This window comes from Macrobrachium rosenbergii, chromosome 9, assembly GCF_040412425.1.
Source record: "Macrobrachium rosenbergii isolate ZJJX-2024 chromosome 9, ASM4041242v1, whole genome shotgun sequence".
Lineage (NCBI taxonomy): Eukaryota > Metazoa > Arthropoda > Malacostraca > Decapoda > Palaemonidae > Macrobrachium > Macrobrachium rosenbergii.
The window spans coordinates 44,580,958-44,603,278 of record NC_089749.1 but is presented as its reverse complement, the minus strand read 5'-3'; the positions used below and the strand labels follow the sequence as shown (position 1 = coordinate 44,603,278).

Genomic DNA, 22,321 nt, shown 5'->3' with positions numbered 1-22,321 from the left:
CGGTCTTGTGATAAACACTGCCACTGGCAGTACCTGTTCCATATTAATTTTTTGCCTTGTAATACATCTTAAATTCCTTTGAACTTCTCCATATTATCTTCTTTAAAGTGTTTTTGATACCAATTGTTAAGCTTTGATAAGTCCTAACCCAAAACAATTTTATATTGTGACAGAAATGAACTACTTTGGAGGTCACAAACTGCTACAGTAAAATTAGGAATATCTAGGAATATACCATGATGCTTACATGAATTAGCCATTGCTTCTTGGGCAAATACTGTACATGCATATGTAACTGTTACAGTGTGAAGTTTCTTGCAACTGTTTTTATTAATAAAACAGTTGCAAGTTTTATTAATAAAACATTTTTTAATAAATGTAAAGAAAACAAAGAGCAATTAATAAAATTACTTATTTTTGTTTGTGAGAAACATAAATACTCAAAGACTACAGTAACACTAATTTTTTATAATGGTTTAGTTATTGCTATTTCATGAATATGTTAGGTGAAGCCTACATAAGTCATGGTGTAATTAAAAATAAGAGTAAACATTTCCTCAGAAATATACTTAATATTACTTGAGGAAACCTTCAGCTTGGTAGATTTCACTGCCTAGAATTGCATTCATGCAAAAAGGTGGGAGAATGGAAGATTCTTCTAAAAAGTTCTTGGTATAAACATTACTAATCCTAATGATAGTGAGTTATTTTAGCTATTAAGCTCGAGAGTAACTATGTTTATGCAGTACTAAAGGACTTGCTTGATTTTCAATGAAAAACTGATTCTGTAAATTCAAGAGAAGCAAGTTTTGAAGGAAGTACAATTTTCTCATGAATGTTTACTTGGATGTTACTGTCCAGCCTTATATTATATTAGCTAGGATACTGTTATACTAAAAAGTATTCAGCCAGTTTCACTTGTAACTTGACAGGTCCCAGAGAAAAAGAGTTATGGGCTTAACTGTGTGGTTTGGGTTCGGCAGGGTGGCTTGCAGTCAGACATTCAGAAGATTCTGCGTCATGCACGCAAACTTCCAGACAAAACACAAAGCTTTTACAAGGTAAGATTTAAAAGTTTGGGAAATTATATTTAAGCTAAATGAAGAAAGCTATGGCTTGAAGGGACATAACACTGATTTTAACTGAAGAAAAGTTGATAGAAATGGCACTGCCATTGCTTTTCTTAAAAATATAGTTTTTTATTGTGTATTGCTATATATGTTTTACAGCAAACCCCCCATATTTGCGGGGGATGTGTACCACACCCACCCGCGAATAGCTAAAATTAAAACCCCTCTAAAAACACTTAGAACTGCCTATTTTGATAGTTCAAACACCAAAAACCTCTAAAAATGCTTATACCTGAGTATTTCAATAGTTTTATCACAAAAAGTGCATTTAGTCATGAAAATAATATGAAAATACAGTAATTAGTGAATATTTCATGGTGAAAAATACCACAAATGGGCGAATTTTCTGCGAATAATGTGTACTGTATATACGTTCCACAGAGAAATCAGCGAATAGGTGAGTCCACAAATCACGAGACCGTGAATACGGGGGATTTACTGTAATTTTAATATGGATTTCTGTTTTATACCTAAAAGTTTTGTACACAGACAAATTAAAGAAATTTTCAATGATTTTCCAGCATTGTCAGGTAACCCAGTTATAACATTTTTAAGGAACTGTAATATAAATTAAATATCGGCTTTATCATCAATAATAATAATAATAATAATAACAATAATTTCGTCATCAGCTGTATTGAGTTTATAGTAGATTTTTTCAGTCCTCCTAATTAATATTTTCTTGCTGTTACTTCTCTCTGCAAGAAACTGTTGGATATTCTTCTTCATCATTGGGAAAGAATCCATGTACCAATAAGATTGCATTAACCCTTAAACGCCTACTGGACGTATCATACATCGACTAAAATTGTCTGTTGGGTGCCAAGTGGACATACCGTACGTCGACTACAAAAACTTTCAACCTTCGGTCAACTTTGACTCGACCGAAATGGTCGAAAAACGCAATTGTAAGCTAAAACTCTTACATTCTAGTAATATTCAATCATGTACCTTCATTTTGCAACAAATTGGAAGTCTCTAGCACAATATTTCGATTTATGGTGAATTTTTGAAAAAAACTTTTTCCTTACGCCCACATGGTAACTCGGCCGAAAATTTCAGAAATTCTTTCGTCATTTTGTCGTAATTTTTGCACTAATTTATATTAGCCGTTACATAAAGTTTTATATATGAAAATGTGCGCAATTTCATGTAAAATACAGCAAAATACAACCCATGGTTGTAGCTTATATCAGTTTGGAAATATTTTCATATAAACCATGATAACTGCCAAAATTTCAACCTTCGGTCAACTTTGACTCGACCGAAATGGTCAAAAAACGTAATTGTAAGCTAAAACTCTTACATTCTAGTAATATTCAATCATTTACCTTCATTTTGCAACAAATTGGAAGTCTCTAGCACAATATTTCGATTTATGGTGAATTTTTGAAAAAACTTTTTCCTTACGTCCGCGCCAGAAATTCTTTGATCACGTTGTCGTAATGTTTGCACCGTTTATATTAGTCGTTACATAAAGTTTTATATATGGAAATGTGTGCAATTTCATGTAGAATACAACAGAAAATAACTCATGGTTGTAGCTTTTATCAGTTTTGAAATATTTTCATATAAATCACGATAACTGCCAAAATTTCAACCTTCGGTCAACTATAACTCGACGAAATGGTAAAAACGCAATTATAAGCTAAAACTCTTACATTCTAGTAATATTCAATCATGTACCTTCATTTTGCAACAAACTGGAAGTCCCTAGCACAATATTTCAATTTATGGTGAATTTCTGAAAAAAAAACTTTTTCTTACGTCTGCGCTGTGGTAACTTGGCGAACATCTCAGAAATTCTTTCATCACGTTGTCGTAATGTTTGCATCGTTTTACATTAGTCGTTACATAAACTTTTAAATATGAAAATGTGGGCAATTTCATGTAGAATACAACAGAAAATAGCTCATGGTTGTAGCTTTATCAGTTTTGAAATATTTTCACATAAGTCACGATAACTGCTAAAATTTCAACCTTCGGTCAACTTTAACTTGACCGAAATGGTCGAAAAACGCAATTGTAAGCTAAAACTCTTACATTCTAGTAATATTCAATCATTTACCTTCATTTTGCAATAAATTGGAAGTCTCTAGCACAATATTTCGATTTATGGTGAATTTTTGAAAAAAAAAAACATTTTCCTTACGTCCGAACGGTAACTCGGCCGAACATCTCAGAAATTCTTTCTTCACGTTGTCGTAATGTTTGCACCATTTTATATTAGTCGTTACATAAAGTTTTATGTATGAAAATGTGTGCAATTTCATGTACAATACAACAGAAAATAACTCATGGTTGTAGCTTTTATCAGTTTTGAAATATTTTCATATAAATCACGATAAATAGAAAAAATTTTACTTTCGGTCAACTTTAACTCAACCGAAATGGTCGAAAACTGCAATTGTAAGCTAAAACACTTACAGTCTAGTAATATTCAATCAATTAGCTTCATTTTTCAACAAACGGGAAGTCTCTAGCACAATATTTCGATTTATGGTGAATTTTTGAAAAAACATTTTTTACGTCCGCATGCGTTAATCTTAATTCATGCATCATTTTGTGATAATATTTTCTCTGTGTTGCTTTGATCGTTTTACAATTTGTTATATACCAAAATCATCGCAATTTAGTGTACAATACAAAGAAAAAAAAAATAACCCGTTAGCTTTAACCGTTTTGCTCACAGCGCGATTTGTATAAAATTATATATGAAAAAATTTTTTTGCGCTGTCATATATTTCAATATTTATATATGATAATGATATTTTTTCATTTCTGATGGTTGCATACTAAACTTCAGGCAATGACAAAAAAAGAGGCCAAAAATGAACTCTTAATCTTAAAAACTAAGCGTGCTGTGATTTTTTGAAAAAAACTTTTTTTCCGCTTCGGCGCTAACTCCCGAACGCCGCTGGCATACGGGAGACGTTTTTGTAAATAGAGGCTCGGCGTTTAAGGGTTAATAAAGAAATCAGTAGATACAAAAACTCATGAAAGGGTGAAATCCAGTGGGAAGGCTTGGGTCATCAGGTAAATCAGTCACAGTATTTCTTTTAAAATGTCTCGACTACACTGTTGTCAGGCTCTGCAGAGTATGGTTATGTCAGGGGTTGCCACAAAGACTGATCAAGGGAGTCAGGTCCTGGTTCTTTTAATACCAAGGGGTAGCATGAAACACAGAAGTTCTTTACTCCAGTCCGGTATTCTATCATTTTCTCTGCTCACAGCAAAGGCTTCTTGGGCGTGTAGCTGATTTTGTTGGGCGGTGGATCATATGAATTGCTGTCAAGACAATGTATAGGGGTTGGGAGAACAAATATTTCCTGTGCTGTGTGTAAGGCAGGTTTGTTCTTCAGAATTTTAAAGAATTCTACTATTGATAGCCATCATGCATTGGGGACACAGCTGATTATCCTGATGTTTTAGATAATGATGTCCCAAGTGATGGTGGTATTGTGCATGTTTCTCATGTGGTTATTGATTGCCCTCTCTTTGCACAACGCAGGTCCTATTTGCCAAGTGCATCATTGTCATCCAAAAATAGGAACTGGGGCATCAATGGACATGGTATTTATATTGGTAGATGATGATGACCTTTTGACAGGGTCATGTAGAGGAGAGGCAGAGTTATTTTTCATGATTAAATCTCTCTTTTATTTTGGTAACAAATTACAAATTTGATTTTCTGTTGATTGCCAGTTGGTGAGACATTGTTGGAAATTATATTTTGAAGTGCTCTCTCATCTTCTAAGTGCTTATTTCACTGTAGGGATGTTAATAAAATTCCTAATAATCTTGATTGCTGGGCTGGAGAAGATCCTGATGGTTTCTTCCTTTGGTTTTTTTTAAAAAGTTTCTTCTGTAGTGTTTTTGTCTCCCAAGATCAGTAGATTCTACAGATTTTTATGTTGTCATAGTATCTTTGCAGATGAGTGCAAGCTTAGTAATAAAGTGCCTGTTCCAAAGAGTGGTATATCTGTAGACTGCAGTACCTACAGGCCAATTTCTATTCTCCCTGTGCTATACAAAGTTGCTGAAAAACTTATTTTTAAGCCACTATATAAGTATGTGGAATCTAAAGAATTGTTAGTTGATAGTCAATATGCATACAGGAAGCAGTTAGGTGATGCTCTTTAAGACCTGACATGGCTTTGCAAGATAATTCAAATAGATTTTGGTGTTGTTTTTGATTTAGTAAATCACAAGGCACATATTTTTAAACTTCAGAATCTTGGAGTGGGTGGTTATGTTTTAGGATTACTTCAAGATTTCCTACAGGTAAGCAGCAGCAAGTTGCTCTTGACGAGATCTTTAGTGAACCAAGACCTATTGTGTCTGGAGTTCCACTGGGTAGCGTTCTTGGTCCACTGTCATTTTTATTTTATACAAATGATATGGTTGTTGGCCTGGAAAACAAGATTGTTCACTATGCCGATGATGCAACACTTGTGGGTGTAGAAAGTCTCCACTTATGGGAAATGAAGCTGCCCTCAGCCTCAACTGGGACATGGATCGGATCAGTGAATGGTGCAGTTGGTGGGGTGAGAGGCTGAACTCCAGTAAAATGAAAACACTTGATTTGCAGATCTTGTACAGATTTTCCACCCCATCTGTAAGGCCTCATATATTTATAAGTGATAAAATCAATGCAACCTGTTTTAGGTCACTTGTGCTTACTTTACTAGAATACTGTTCTCTGGTGTGGGTGTCTGCTTCTGCCAGAGATTTATCTCTTTTAGATAGAGTGGTTCATGGTGGTAGGTTTCTGTTTCCTATTAGGAAGTTATGACTTGGACCATCAATGAATGGTCTCATGTTTGTCAATTTTTCACAAGTTGTCTTTTAAGAGAGATCTTTCACTTTCATAATTGATCCCTGATCCCCTTTTCCTGCTGATAGCAACCAGGTTCGCTGAACAGCAGCACCAAAATGCAATACATGTTCCTCACTATTGAACTTTTCAGTTCCAGAGGTTCTTTATGCCTCGCACCATTGGACTGTGGAACAGCCTCCCAGAGGAGGTCGTGCAATTGGAACTGCAGATGTTCAAGCGAAGATGCAATGCATTACTACCCTAACACAATTCAGCATTATTTTAATATTTTAATTACATTTTTATTGATTAATTTGTTTATTTTTGTTTTTTTTTTATAACTGATCTCTTTCTGTATTTCCACTACCTTCTGTTACTTTTTTGAATGAACACCATATTCTTTGGAAGCTTGAATTTCAAGTCAATGGCCCCTGTTTGCTTGTTCCATATGAATAGCATTTATCTTCTGAATAGTAATAATAATAATAATAACACTGTAATTATTATACACTATATTCCTTTTATAATAGAGATTGATGGCATCCTCCCTGTGTCTTGTTGGTGTTGCTTGCTGCTGTACCACTGGTTCAACATTTAACTTCTTTCATTATCCTTGTCTGAGTATCTGTTGTAATCCAGTTCTTTGTGGGTTGCTTGTCTTTTTGTAACAGGTGAGACACTCACTCTGCTGTAAGAAACATATCATCAGTGTTCATCAAGTATGTAGGGGGCACTCTGCTGTAAGAAACGTATCATCAGTGTTCATCAAGTATGTAGGGGGCACTCTGCTGTAAGAAACGTATCATCAGTGTTCAAGTATGTTGGGGGCTTATGGGCATGGGAGAAAATATGTTCCTCGATCATGCCTACATAAAAACTCACAAAAAAGCACACCCAAAACCAATCCCATGGCTACACCATCGTTCTGGATTTATGGCCTCAGTGAGTGGTGAATGGGGCTTTCTTGGTACAGATAGCCAGAAGTAAAAGTAGTGCTGTATCTGGGGTATTCAGCTGTTGTGGAGTTTCTTTAGATGCAGTCACCATTTATAGGAATGCTGGTGAAGAGATTCCACATCCACTGAAGCGATGATACCTCCACTGGGCAAACTCTCTATGACTGTATTGGGTAGGAACATATGATGTAAGGAGTTCACTGATCTGTTTGGCCAGGTTTTATAAGCCAGAGAGAAATGTAGTCTAGATGGTCTAGGAGAAATACCTGACAACCCATGCCTTTCCACTGGATTTTGCTTTTTCCTGAATTTTTTGTACCTATCAATTTCCATATTAAATGAACCCTAATAGTGCACATACTTTTTCCAATGATGAAGAAATGAATACTGGACAGTTACTTGCAGACCAAACTAAGAGAATAAATATTAATTAGGAAGAATGAGAAAATCTGCTGTAAACTAAGTGCAACTAATGTGGACTACCTAAGTTATGGTGAAGTCTAAAGAGGGTAAATATCCAACAAAACCAGATATTTGAAACCCTGCATCATCATGGTTCTGGAAACAATGGTGTGTACTGTAGTGCAAAACCTGTTAGTTTTCATTCAGTAAGTGTTTTACTTCCTTCAGCTCAGTTTTTCACTTTATGAACAGTAGTCTGCAAGACATCAGTTTATGTTTATTTAGTTATGCAGTGTAATCTCAAAGTAATAATGAATGTCATTTCAATCTTATTACTGTTGAATATTTCCTCTTTGTTATCACAGGAATTGAACAGAGTTCGTAGAGCAGCACTTGCATATGGTTTCGGTGAACTACTAGAAGGTTTAGCCAATGTACTAGAGCGTGAATGCACCCTTTTACCTTCGACGGCTCATCCTGATGCTGCCATTCAGCTCCAGCATGCTTACGAAGCACTTCGAAATCATGACAAGAAGGATTTTAGACAAAATATTGCTCCTTTGAAAACTACTTTTTCAGCAAATGACTGAGCCAATGAGAAGCAGTAATTTATTGGTTCTTAAGCTGTGCAAAGAAATTGGGTACAGTATTATGAAAGTACTGCTGATGGGTTTGTTGAAGATCATTAAGTATAATTTAAAACTGTTGTATCCTTACTTCATAGTTTTTGTACTACAGATTGCTGAAATTAACAGTGTCTTGTAATGACATTTTTGAAATATAAACTGTTTTTGAAATATAAACTGTCTTTCAATCTTACTTTTGAAATTACTATCCATGTATTTCTTGGAAACATGTTCATGTGTTCAAGGATGTATTTTGAGAGAGAGAGAGAGAGAGAGAGAGAGAGAGAGAGAGAGAGAGAGAGAGAGAGAGAAATTGCTAATGATAAGTTCTGATGACTTTCTTAGTTCTGCATATATCTAATCTTTTTTTATTTGGTATGTAATCTTTTGAAAGTTAATACTGTATACTACAGTCATTTTCAAACCAGAGTGCTGTACATGTATTTCACCAAGTCTTTCCCCCCTAAAGAAATTGAATGCGTGGAACTGAAACACACGTGCCATTCAGATGGGCGCCTCAGCCCTTCAGGATGTTCTGATGATCTCTTCTTAGTTCTTGCAGATGGTTTTCTGGGTTCCTCCATCATGCAGGTCTAGGTTCTTCCTTTTTATTTGGTATGTAATCATTCTTTGAATTGGATATGGGTTAACCCTGGGTACCAATTTTCCAAGGACACCTCAGGGCAGTCATTTTCAAACCAGAGGGTTGGACAGGTAGGAATCAGGTAATTTTAGGAACATGGCTAACTTCTCAAGTCTTTTTCTCACTGTCTTTATAAATGTCCAATCTGATCCTCTGTGTGAACTAGATCTGGCGTGGAACCTGAGAACTGCATCCCTGTCTCTTGCAGCTTGTTCTGCTGAGGGTCAGATGAGCCAGTTGTCAGGCCCTTCAGGATGCCTCCTCTGGGACCATTCCAGCATCTGAAAGACCTGGTGAATATTTGGGGCTGCGCAAGGCCAAAGCAGAGGCCCTTGCAGATGGTTTTCTTGCTGTAGAGGCCATGGCCAAGTTCCTGGGCCATCCATTTTGAAAGGAGTCAGGTCCTCCAGGGTTGACATATCTTTGTCACGGGCTTCCATCCACCTGATGCTTTCTCCACCAAGAAGAGGTGGCTGTAGAGGCCAGTGTGTTGTCCTCCATTATTTATACTGCCCCCTTCATGTCTCCTCATTCTCCAGATGCAGGCTCTCCTTGGGATTGGAAATATGGCTCTGATGTCCAGTGGCCCTTGAAGGGAGTATCCTTTCCTGAATTTTGCTACTACCTGGCCACTTGGACACCAGGTGGTCCAATGTGGGATGGGAGGATCCAAGTCTCATCTAGTGCCTCCTCTTCACTGATTGGCGGAGGGTTGGAGGAAGGACTAGGAATCAGGTAATTTTGAAATTGGGGGAAAACGGTCTTCTAACTTACTCTTGTGTAGACTAGAGTAAGGCTACAGAGAGGGAGTCCTTCACATCCTCCTTCTCGGTAACTGTTTGTCTTTATCATGACACATCCAGGTATTCCTCAGGCTGATTGGCTGAGATGTGTCTGAGCTGATGACTAGCATCTTGAGGATGGTTTTGTGGACCACATGGTTGATAAGAAGGGCCTTCCCACTGGAGCCTACCTTCATGGAGTGCCATTTTCAGAACTACATCCCATGTCTCTTCCAGCTTGTTCTGCAAGAGATGGGTGCTTCCTAACATCACCTGGTTTGTCCCACCAGTGGATCTTCTTATTCAGATATCCACTGGGACATTGCCTGAAAGCTGGCAGATCCACGAATTCACAGTCTGGTATGTAATACTTTGCTTGGTGGGGAAAGGAAGTCGGATAGTTTGCTTGGTCTCTGGGATGCTATCCGGCATGTGTTCCAGGTAAAAGTTCAGGTGGTCTTCAGATGTCGCATTGTCTGGTTGTGGTAGATCCAACTTCCTACAGATCTTGAGTACGAAGTCTGAAAAACTCCTCTCCTCATCTGGAAGATCCAGGAGGGAGGACTCCATATCTTCCTCCAGGTATGTGGCACCTACACCTACCAGAGTAGAGGGTGCCGGTATCTCCTGGTCTCCATCCTGTTCTGCTGGGTGGTTGTCTGATACCCACCATCGTGGAGAGGCTGAGCCATATCTGGCATTCCCCTCACTGTCTCGTCCTGGTGACCAACATCTTGAGTGACAATGAGAAGCATGGGACCCTGCTCTGCTGCCACTGCCCTTGGAGTAGCACCAATCCTGGGACCTGTCTCCTGAACGAGAGAGGTGATGTTTCCCCAACTTTCCCCCACTCCGCCTTCTCAGTGATTGGTGTCAGGAGGGGTGCCGCTCTGCTCTTGTCCTACTCCTGCCTCAAGGTGCACCTATGTGACCTGCTTCCAGAACGAGATTGGGAAACCCCCTGGCCGAGTACTGGGATGAACCACTCCTGCGATGGCACCGGTGTTCCCGTTCCTATCCGTTGGAGTAGTGGGACCAGCTCCTCCTTGAGCAGCTCCTTCGTGGTGAAGAGCTACATCTGCTGGATGCTGGTCCCAGGCGATGTCTCTCCCGACACACCAAAGAAGGTCTGAAGGAGAGGTTTGACTCTGTTGAGGGGATCCCTGTCTCACCCGGCCGTGTTAACAGCAGTTCCGTTCTTCCACCCTCTGGTCACCAATCGACTGGGAAGGGCTATTGGGTGACTCCGGTCTGTTCTTTCCCGTACTTCCACTCAGCTCCCCCGACTCCGTCATGCCATTGTCCTGGAACTCTTCCTTGACGACCTGCCAGAGAGCTTGCCAAATCCTTACAGGGAGTTATGGGTAATGGAGGAGGAGTTTGTGGTGGCAACAACGGTGGGGAAGAGAGAAGGATCAGGGAAGGTTCTCTGGAGATGGGGTGGTCTTCTTCCTCCGTCTTCTTTCGTACTTTCCCAACTGGGGCAACGACCATGTTGAGCACTCTCCATATGTGGCCTCGCAGGAAAATTCATGACCCCTGCAAGAAATACACACCAAAAGGGGGTCTACTCCTATCAGCAACATGAATTTACCGCAGGACTTGTCCTTGCCTGCATAATGGGTTTCCCATTCTCTTCCATCATTGTGGGAAAAGAGAGAAAGCACACTAACACCAGGGTGTCGGGAAAACACAAACACATGTAATCAAGTGGGCCCTGAAATGTTCCCAGACCCTGGGAAGATCTCACAAAAATTACACAAAATAAACGCTTTCCACTACGTTATTAAATAAATAGTACGGCCTGGGATGGGATCACCCTTAAATAGAAACAACATTTAATCTGTGCACTGTTCTCTTTGCATCGAGAAGAAGATGCATGTGGGATAATTCTCGTTCCGTTGCTCTTTGTCCTGCACCAAGGGACATAAACCAATACACGACACAAAGAAACAGCAAAATAAACCACAGACTTGAAAAAGCAACACTAGATGTGGGAAACAGGGTGAGACAACTCCTAGGCAAAGGAGTACATACTCCCAGTCACAAAGAATATAGAAATACTATTAACGAAAAAAAGAGAGGCAACTCAGAAACATGTGAACTCTGGTACGGCTCCGAAAATAATGGACGCAAGCAGGTTGGGCCAGGTCACGCCACGTGACCCAGGTAGCGCTAGGATTTTGTTTTTCAAAGACAATTCAAGAACAGCCGAAGCTAGGTAAGCGTGGATTATTCAATATATATGAAAGCGTAGGTACTTATGTGTGTCATAACAACACCAGTTTAAAGTTCTGCTGAAAGAAGTAAGTGAGGATCTGGTATGGTGGCTCTCCAACTTGTCTTCTCCAGGGGGTGCGTGGAGTGTTTCATCATCCAAAATGCTTCTGTTCTTGGCCACTTGCAGGAGGGGTTAGGACACACAAATGAGTGGAGAGTTTGTTTCATGGATGTGGACCTTCAACATCAACATCTTACAGATGAAGGCAGTTTGACTGGCACTACAAGCCTTCCTAAGTCGGTTGCAGGGCCACCTGGTGGTAGTGATAAACACCACTACTGTGGTGTTCTACAACAACAAGCAAGGGGGAAAGGTGTCCCCTGCCCTATGCCACCTAGCTGTACAAATGCATGAATGGCCATTTCTTCAAGGAATAGATCTTTGAGTCAGGTACACCCTGCAAAAAGAACATGCTGGTGGATCAATCAAGCTGTCAGGGTCAAGTAATAGCATGGACTGGTCACTACAATCAGCAGTAATGGAGAAAACTGTTTGATCTGTGAGGCCCACCAGCTGTCGACTTCTTTGCAACCAGGTTGACTAAACTTCCCATTTTTCCTGATCTGAGGGTAGCTCTACAAGATGCATTCCAACATCAGTGGGACATGGACATGTATGTCTTCCCCTGTTTCAGTCTTCTCCGGCAAATAACCTGTAGGTGTTCGTCAGTCCAAGCCTGCGGATGACCTTAATAATCCCTCAGTGGCCTTATGCAGACATGACGCTTCTGGTAGATGTGCTGAGGAGCTTCCCCAGTGGCCTATTCTCTTGTGTCAACTGCACATGCCCAGGCTCCATCTGGTGATTCATTCCCTGCAATTTCATAGGTGGAGGTTATCCAGCATATCCTGCTAGAGTGTCTTTTCTTGTAGAGCAGTGAGAGAAATGTCAGGGTATCTGATGATCCTCCACAAGTGTTGATCAAGTTAAGTGGGCCATCTTCTGTGACTGATGTAGAAAGGGTTACTCTACAGTCTATACCTCTTCAACGAATGCTAATAGACTTTCTCTTATTTCTTTGCCAAGACAAGGGCCTTTCGGTGTCAGCTGTTAAGGGTTACCAGACACAACTTTCTCAGGTTTTCTGCCAGAAAAGCATTGAATTTTCCACCTCCATGGAATTATGTATGCTTATCAGGAACTTTGAACAATCTTGCCCCACTAGAGAGGTGCATCCTCTGCAGTGGGACATCACTCTGGTACTTCAAAATTTGATGGCTCCCCCTTTTGAACCTTTATCCCAATCTTCAGATGGGGAACTCACCTTAAAAACAGGGTTCCTTTTGGCCCTTGCTTCAGTGAAGAGCATCCATGAATTACACAGTTTATTGTATCTCATGTGGCACTTGGAAGGGTGGGAACCTCTCATTCTCTTTTGTTCTGGAGTTTGGGGTTAAAACTCAGAATCGTTTGGTCCCAATGTTAGGTTTACAAGTGTTTGGTTCCCTCCCTCTGGGATTTTGTTGGTGGTGTCCCAGATGAGATGGTGCTCTGCCTGGTCTTAGCCCTTAAATGTTACTTGAAAAGAACAAAACCCCTCAGGCTGGGGTGTAAATGTCTTTTTGTTAGCAGTGGCAGCCTTATGGAAGAGTTGTTGAAAAATACTATCTCCTCCTGGTTTCGTGAAGCTATGACATGGGCATACAATTCTGTTGCAGAGGAGATGGATTTTAAGACCCACCTGAGAGCTCACGAGATTAGGGGTATTGGACTATCCCTTGCCTTTTGGAAGAACTTCTTGGTTTAACAGGTAATGAAGGCTGGTGTCTGGCAGAGTAGAATGTCTTCATTCATCTGAGGGATGTCACCTACATGTCCCTTGACACATTCTCCCTGGGACACAAGTTGGCTGCTTAACAAATAAAGCAGTATGATTACCAGGTCCCAAGCTGGGCACCAAGCATTCTCATTTTCGGGTTGAAAAAGGAATGCATGTGTATACCCTTTCCTTTACCTTAAACTTCTTCCTGATCCAGAGCATTAGTGCTGAGGTACGAGCTGTTCTATTACTTTAGAATTGATGCCCTCTGTCTCTCCTTCTGTCAGAAGGGGAAGGGGAGACATGGTAGTTTTTCTCTAACCCATCAGTTTACAGTATTCCAGGAAAACTGTTGACTGGTGAGACCTAGAAAGTCAAGTTTCTCCAAAGTTTGTTCATACAAAGGTTTATCCTTTGTCACAAGGAATTTTCTGATTTTTCATCTTCATTCCATGACTTTTCTGGATGCAGACAGGAGTGGTGAGTGTTCATTCTTAGCTATGGGAGCTACCTCCTACCTAAAGTGAGCCTCCATGTATGTAAGGTGTAGTTTTTACACCTTACACCTATGGAACTAAGGACAAATTTTTAAAGCATTTTGCATTTTTTCTGGGTACACAAATCATAGCCTTTCACTTGGGTTTCACCAACCTCAACCAGCCAACTACATTTTTGTTGCATTGTCTTTGGCTACGGAGCAATGGGTCATAGGGTGTGGGGGTTACTTTTTTTTGTTATCCAATTACAGCTAGTCCAGAGCATAAGCTGTAGGACACTCCATGCATGGAAGGCTATGGTTTGTATACCTAAGAAAATGTAAATTACTAAAAAAATTGGTAATGTTTGTAGCCTGTGCATGTGCTGGTTATATGTACATATGCAACATGTTACGAAAAACTGCACACTTACCATGAGCCCACCCCTTTCTCTCTTTCTCTTCAATTTTTTAAAATTTACTTAATGTTGTACAGCACTGTACTGTATTTAACACAATGCTGTGTGTATGTGTAAAGGGTAGGCACAAGCATATGCATCGTGTTAGTATAAACTACATACTGTGTTTTTGCTTGCCTTCTCTCTCTCTCTCAGATTTTTTATAAAGAATTTTTCAAAATGAATGTTTATGTTTTTTATACTGTAAGAGTATTGTCCACAATATTTTACATGTCTTGTAAGCAGAAGTAGTTAAAGGTATATACACATTTTTAGAAGAAATTCATTTGGGGATATATTTCTGAAACTGAATGATAAGTAAATCAGTGTTTTAAATTACAAAAAACACTTAGAATAGGCAATTAAGTATTTTATATAGAATTTTTCTACACTACATGCTAAGGAAGTTGACCAAGGGTACCATATAATGTAGGCCATGTGCCAGTCTTTGTTACTCTGAAGATTTCAGTACTTAGCAGCTTGGGCAAATGCCCTTGCTGCCTGTTGAGTTGAGAGGCATTTGTAATACTTCCTGTACATGTATCCTAATGAGTGGTTAGTGCCATGATCAACCTATTTTTAAAAAATAACACACAATATTCACACTGATCAATACTGATGGTAATTTCATCAAGTTCTAGATAATCACATTATCATGGACATATTTCAGAACATATGGTTTGAAAATGGCAAAACTGACCACATGCTTCAGAAGGCAAAAGAAAACAGAATGATGAGACGAGTACATATTCATATAAACTTGTATAGCTATTTTCTACCTAACCTAGGTGGCCATCTAGTTATTTCTGAAAACCTGCCTGGCATTTCTGATCCTATTATGATAATGAATTTCTCAAGATTTCACCTGTGATGTTAATTTTAAATTATGTTTCTATACTGGAAAGATACTAAAGAGAAAATTCCAAACAAGGTATCTTACATTCAACAAAAATACATATTTTAAATTTAAATATATAATAGTAAGTAAAGAACAGATACAGAAATAAGGAATGTGTGATCATATCACACACCTGTTATATCCATAAAAATTTGACTGCTGTCCTTCCTGATGAGTTTTTAACTGAGAAAAATTATTAATTATTAATAAAAAGATCCTCCAAGTGATAACAACTATATATCAAAATAAAAATCTCTACTTTAAATTATTATAATTTTGTATATAAAACTATACAGTATTTATGTTAGTGTAACTTAAGTTTTGAACAGTATGAATTATGAACAATCTGATGACAAGCATTACACAAGGTGAAGCAAGATCTCACATAACTACGTAATGGAACAAACTTTAAAACATTTCCCCTTGATTTAATCTTGGACTTTTGGCATCTGACAAGCCCATAGTATCATCACCTTCTTCACTTCCATTTTCTAATCTTCTTTTCTTTGTGGTACCATTGCTGTTTTTCAGATCCTGTATTCTATTCTTCAAATTTTCATCCTGAAAGGAAAGTACAAAATTTAGATGTCTCATTAAAAGTTCATAAATTTATGTACACTGGAACTTCAAAAGAATTTTGGCAAATGAAAGTTCTTAAAAATAATTATAATACAGTACTTCCTAATGCATGCTCTAAAGACAATGGCAGGTACTATATACATTATTAAAGGAATGTTGGTGCGTAACAAGAACCAGCACAAAGTCCTTTATTGTTTATCATAACATTGAAGGAAAATGCAAAGTGCAATAGGGAAGGTCTCTGGGAGCTGCTAAATGTAGATGACCTAGTATTACCAAATAAAATTTCAGCTTCAGGAAAATTATTTATCCCAGAGCTGTGCAGTTTCTTGCAGATCACATTTTTTTGCAAAACAAAAAATTTTCATTTGATTATTCAGTATAGTTATTTTGCATGCTACAGTACTAATTCTGCTGTTACAGTAAAGCTGAATAGTTAAACTTTATTTTAGTGTGTTCATAAGATTTAAATAAAATTAAAAGTATCTATGATTTGTATTTTTCCTAGGTATACAACCAGAGCCTTTCATATATGGAGTATCTTTCAGCACAAGCTGGAATAGCCATAGAATCTTGGTAAACAAGGTGAGTAAGTTCATACTCTTAAAATATTCCTACTTATTTCTATCTTCCCAGTTTCATATTTAGTATATATATTTTTTTAAATCATGCAGTATTATAAGACATTACTTTGGATACTTGAAAGGTAAAAAGAAGGAAATAAAACTTAGGTTCAAGCAACATTCAAAATTTAGTATTCTTTTTACCTTTCTAGCATCCAAAGTAATTCCTTATACTATTGCATGGTTAAAAAAATACATACTAAATATAGAAAATGGGAAATATAAAAAATGGGTATTCATCACAGGCTGAGTTACATTGGGAAGTTAGAGATAAGTAGGAACATTTCAATACCATGAACAAATATTCTCACCATTGTAAGAATAGAAGGTAGTTAATCACGAGAATACAGTAAACCCCCCATATTAGTGGGGGATGCGTACCACACACCCCCGCAGATAGCTAGAACTCACAAATACTTAGAACCCTTCTAAAGACACTTAGAACTACCTATTTTGATAGTTCAACCACACAAAAAAAAAAAACACTAAAAATGCTTATACAGGTGTTATCCTACTGATGATGGGGTAGGTTCCAAAAAACCCATCGTTCGTTGGAAAAAACGTATCTCAAATATAGCCTAGCCTACACTAGAGTAATTGGTACCATGTATGCTGTACATGTATGGTAGCCTACCCTACACATTAAAGTATACTCTATACATACATGGTATAGTGATTATTAATATCAGCTAATTCCAGAGGGTCATGCAGTGACTTATGATAATTCAATACAAAGAGAAATTGAATAACAAACAAGACTTAGCTTAGCCTACACTATGGTATATTGTAGGCATATACGGTAGCGTAGCCTACATTATACTGTACTCTATATTCACATATCTTATTATAAAAACACCAACATAACTAATATGCATCTTTTCCTTGGATCTTTTAAAATGTTATGCCTTAATTCACTGTATTCAATAATATTGTATACATTCTAATATTGTTTTTGTATTATAAATTACGATCATAGCGATCAATGTTTTGGTTTGGAAATCATTTACGCTGTGTTTATTTTGCCATTTTAACTCAGCTCAGAGCGCTTTTCTTGCTTCTAGTTAGCGTAAATGAATCTCTAGACACTTTATTATATGGGGCAAGGTTATTTTTTGTTATACTGTATGAAGTGTTTTAAAGTCGAATTATAAATTAAATATGTCTCGTTGAAATTAATTTAGCTATTTTTTCGTTAATAAATGACGTTGGCCATTTGGGGGCGTTTGTTTTGTGTAAAAAAAATCAAGATTCCATTCGCTACTTTCACTTGATTTCATCATACTATGAGCTTTACGTATTTATTGTTTATCGGCGTAGAAATAGCAGTAATGTTTTCTTTCATGCCCAGTAGTTTTGATTAAAATACTTTCTCTCCAATTTTCATTATGGTCGAGTTTCATCCATGTTGCTGATGCATGATAATTTATAGTCATTAGTAGCTTGAATATTGTTTGCTCGGTTTCAGCTACAACTTGCAGCATAAATTTAGCAGAACATTTCCTTGTCGATCTTTTATCCATTCCGAATAAGGGTATACAGGCAGTCCCCAGTTATCGGCGGGGTTCTGTTTCTGAGGGTGTGATGATAACTGAAAATCACCAATAACTGAAAAACGCCACTAACCGAAAATCAGCGATTTTTTGCGCTTTTTCGGGGGGTTATCAGCGCCGAAAAGCGCCGATTTTCGGTTATTGGCACCTCTGTTAGGTATGTATCAGTGCCAATACCCAATCATCGGCGCCGGAAAATTGCCAATTTTCGTCGCTAGACAAGCACCATAAAACTGGATCGCTGTTAACCGAGCCCGCCGTTAACCGGGGACTGCCTGTAATGTAAAAATATATGAGTCCTATTCTACTTAATGTCATTTGTACTATAACCTACGGTAATTGTGTATTACCGTGCGATGGATGAAATACAAGCAAAAGGGCTGTTGTTGTCCGATTCGGTGATAAAACAACAGTTTCTCAGTCGGTTGTTTATGGCTGTATGCATTTATGCAAGAGTATAACAATACTAACAATACTTTTATCATTCTCTGTTACTTTTTTAACTAGAAGATGGGATAAAGAGTTGGAGGAAAAGAAGCTGGTCTATTGTAATTTGGTCTTTCTCGCTGCCTGCGCCCGTGGGAAATTTAAAATTATTTAAGAATATTTCTTAGTGAAAAATACCGTGAATGGGCGGATTTTCAGCGAATAATGCATATATATGTTCCATAGAGAAATCCGTGAATAGGTGAGTTCACGAATTGTGAGATCAGGGAAGGGGTTAAAGGAACAGGTTCGTCTTCTTCCTCATGTTCTTACTAGTAGAATAGGTGCCCAGAGTAAAATTTGAATGTAATCATTAACAAAAATTATGCACTACATATGGAAAACCAACTTATGAATAATCAAGATACAAATGGCCTTTCGGAACGTAACTCGTTTGTAAGTAGGGAAGTGTCTGTATTTCATTACAAGTTTACTTGTAATGAAACACACAAGAGAATATTTTATCACTTATTTCATCTCTAATTAAACATATTTAAAATGCAAACTTGTATATGTTGGCAACATGTAGTGCTATTTAAAACTTTAGTCTTGCCACCAGCCAAAGAGGAGTATGAGGTATGTATGTATGCACATACTCCTTCACGTTTATCTTTTGGCTTCTAAAAATAAAAACTGAGAAAATACAGTAAAAATAAAAATGAGAATAGTGTAAAACAAAACAAAAGGAAGGAGTGTGTGTGTGTGTGAGTGCATCTCTTTTTTTCTTTGTGCTTGACGTATTTCATTACAAGTTATAGTACAGCAATGTACCTATCCTTTAATAAAATGTGGAAAAATTATACTTGTAAAAAAATGAAACAAAACAAGCTCTAGCAAGTCAGACATCTATCTAGCCCTCTTAACCCATCCAACACTGCATCCCCACCCACTCCTGGCCAGAGAAACTGCTCCCCAGCTCCACCCACTTTCCAAACCAACCACTTATCTGAGCGAGTTCCTCTACAAAGCCTTACTGGCCCTCCTCTCCTCTACAAAGCCTTACTACCCCTCCTCTCCCATGGCACCCAGCCACCCAACCCACTGCCCCACCTTAGAAACTTCTCCAGGCCTCCCTCATTCCCCAAAAACCCTTTCTATGTCTGTTTATGAGTGTAAATAGTGCTACAAAAATTTTCCATTTTCCTGAGGCCATGCAGCATTACCAACCATCAGTGATGTTTTTTCAAATTTTTAAAAATTTATACATATATACCTACCTTTGGGGCCTTGGTCCCAGGTCTGGGTGTGTCAGAAAATGTCGAGTTCCCGATAATGGCAATCAATATTATCGAGGGATACTATTGAAATTTGATTAAAAATATTTATATAACTACCACTATCATATCCACTACTATATTGTATTCTTGCAACACAAACTGTACCTATATACATTATTATAGTATTGGTCATGACAGTTATTGTAATTATACAGTATAAATAATAATTGACAAACAATATAAACGAATACTATAAATGCAAGAGAACAGGACAGGTAAATAGTTATGTGTTGGAAAAACTGACCATACAATCTAACTTCAGATTGAAATTATATTTACTCAGTACGAGTTTTCTTACATTCAAATTTATTAATTGACAAACAACTGACAACTGTGGACAAAATCTTCAATATTCAAAGAAGTATTTGCTAATCTGGAAAACTGAAAGTTTTCTATAAGTCATATTAAGGTACATTTAGGTAAAAAAGAGGTAGTCCTAATATTTCAACATTAAAATCTCTTCTTTTATAAATATACTACACAAACTTGTCATGCTGTAAGATTAAATTAAAATCCCTTTGTGTTCTGGAAACATATAAAAAATGCTAAAATTCACTACATTTTCAAAACCAACAGGTTTCCTCTTCATGTGATTAAAGTATAATACAAATAAAAGAAGGCTGACGTAGGAAAAACCTATTTTTGGTATCAACTGTGAGTCCTCAAAGGAGTTATATTCTCATGGTCCCCCTAAGGCTCCATAAGATAGACCAATCAATTACAAAGAATTCCCTTATGGTTGGTCTCAGCCAGAACAATGCTTGTTGGCAGAGTGATGGAATATAAAGGACTCAGGACAGAAGGGCTCTATCTTCTGTCCTACAGCAAATGCCTCAGTTCTCTACGTCCCACTCACAGATATCACAACAGCTTGGATGTCGACCATCTTTCTCATGACATACCAGGTATGTGAAAGGGGATCAGGGGCCAATTGTGAGTGTGAAAGATCTGTTGAAATACAACTTATGAAAAAGTAACAAACGAGACCATCCGTCAATGGTCCATATCATACCTGCTACTATTAGGAAACAAACCTGCCATCATGAACCACTCCATCTAAAGAGAGATAAATCTCTGGCAGAAGCAGACATCCACACCTGAGAACAGTATTCTAGTAAAGTAAGCACAAACGACCTGAAACAGGTTGCACTGATTTTACCACTGTTATACTTTTATTATTATTATTTAGAAGATGAACACTACTCATATGAACAAGCCCACAGGGCCACCGACTTGAAATTCAAGCTCCCAAAGTATATGGCACTTGTTAGGGAGTAAGAGAGAGTACAGTAATTGGAAATACAGAGTGAGGATATCTCACTTATTAAAAATAAAAAATAAATTAATAAATGGATAATAATGTATTAAAATGCAAGGAGAATAGCACTAGGTACTAATGCATTGCATCTTCGCTTGAACTTTTGAAGTTACAATTGTTAAACATCCTCAGGGAGCCTGTTCCACAGTCCAATGATGTGAGGAATAAAGGACCTAAGGAACTGAGAAGTTTGACAGCAAGGCACATTTACTGCATATTGGTGGTGCTGTTCAGCTGTGGTAGCGTGAAAATAATTGATTTGTATGAATTAATTTGATTTTTTTATTATTATTTTTGTGTTTGTGAGTGAGTGATTGTCTGGTTAATCTATTTTTTTATTTACTCACAGTTTGTCAAGTGTCAGGGTAGAGCGACTTGCCAGAGGATGGGACAGAAGTTAGGACATTTTCATGTGGGAACTGCAGTGGAAATAAAAGTCTGTACTGGCAATGACAAATCAGTCAAACAGTTCCATTTAAAGTTGTGCAGAACAGTTACTTAAGACAGTGTCTGTCCCAAACACAATGGGGATCAGAGAAGAGTGAAGTGCTTTTGTGTAGAAAAGACTACATTGAGAGATTCTAAAGTGATTTCTGCCCTCAGCTTGAATGTCATAACTAAAATAAACTCTGTGGTAATCCCCAACTTGTGTGATGACTTTGATTATTCTAAGAAGTGAAGAGAAAGATAAAGAATTATTTTTGGAAACATAAGCCAGAGTTGGAGATTGGCTGATAATTTGACTAATATCCAAATTAGACGAAGGTTGATTGGTAGGCTAAGTCCTGCATATTGCTAAGGGTGCTTGATAAGTTGCTGTTTTTCTCTAGTAGTATTAAAATTAAGGAATTAATTTTTGGCACCCAACGTGGGGTCTTTGATAGTAAAGTAAGAGTGGGGTATACAATTGGAGATGGAGGGAGCAGGTTTGGAAGGTGTTGGGTCAGGTGAAAGGGAGCAAGATTTGAACCGGAAGTTAGACAGGCTGATGAGCATGGTGATTAATATGCAGGATCAGTTGGAGAGAGCCCATGAAAGGGGAAAGTAATTTGGTGGCAAGAATGGAGGTGACGGATAAGAAAACGTGTGAGATGGCGAAGAAAGTGGCTGTAGTGGCTAGGACTGAGCCCAGTGTTGGGAAGGGAAAGGGAATAAGTTGTTAAATAACAGTAAGGGAGGACTCGCCATTGATGAGGGCAGTATGAGGTGTATGAAAGTGATAAGAAAGTCCTCCTCCTCCTCCTCCTCACCTCACCTCA

At 38.0% G+C, this 22,321-nt stretch overlaps 2 protein-coding genes across 5 annotated transcripts in view; one reads left to right on the top strand and one right to left on the bottom strand.

The window, feature by feature from the left end:
* The window catches only part of IntS14 (integrator complex subunit 14), a 35,496-nt gene extending 27,386 nt beyond the window's left edge, over window positions 1–8,110 (top strand). For 2 of the 4 annotated variants that reach the window (XM_067109007.1, XM_067109008.1), the window contains exons 11-12: window positions 984–1,061; window positions 7,673–8,110. In XM_067109007.1, the coding sequence (XP_066965108.1) occupies window positions 984–1,061; window positions 7,673–7,897 (303 nt within the window). In that variant the 3' untranslated portion in view covers window positions 7,898–8,110. Of the gene's footprint in view, window positions 1–932; window positions 1,062–7,672 lie in introns of all 4 variants that reach the window. The other 2 variants (XM_067109005.1, XM_067109006.1) reach the window with 1 other exon arrangement.
* A 7,179-nt stretch (window positions 8,111–15,289) lies between these two features.
* The window catches only part of LOC136841751 (serine/threonine-protein kinase Chk2-like), a 129,341-nt gene continuing 122,309 nt past the window's right edge, over window positions 15,290–22,321 (bottom strand). The window contains 1 exon segment of the mRNA XM_067109009.1: window positions 15,290–15,790. Coding sequence (XP_066965110.1) covers window positions 15,638–15,790 — 153 coding nt within the window. The 3' untranslated portion in view covers window positions 15,290–15,637.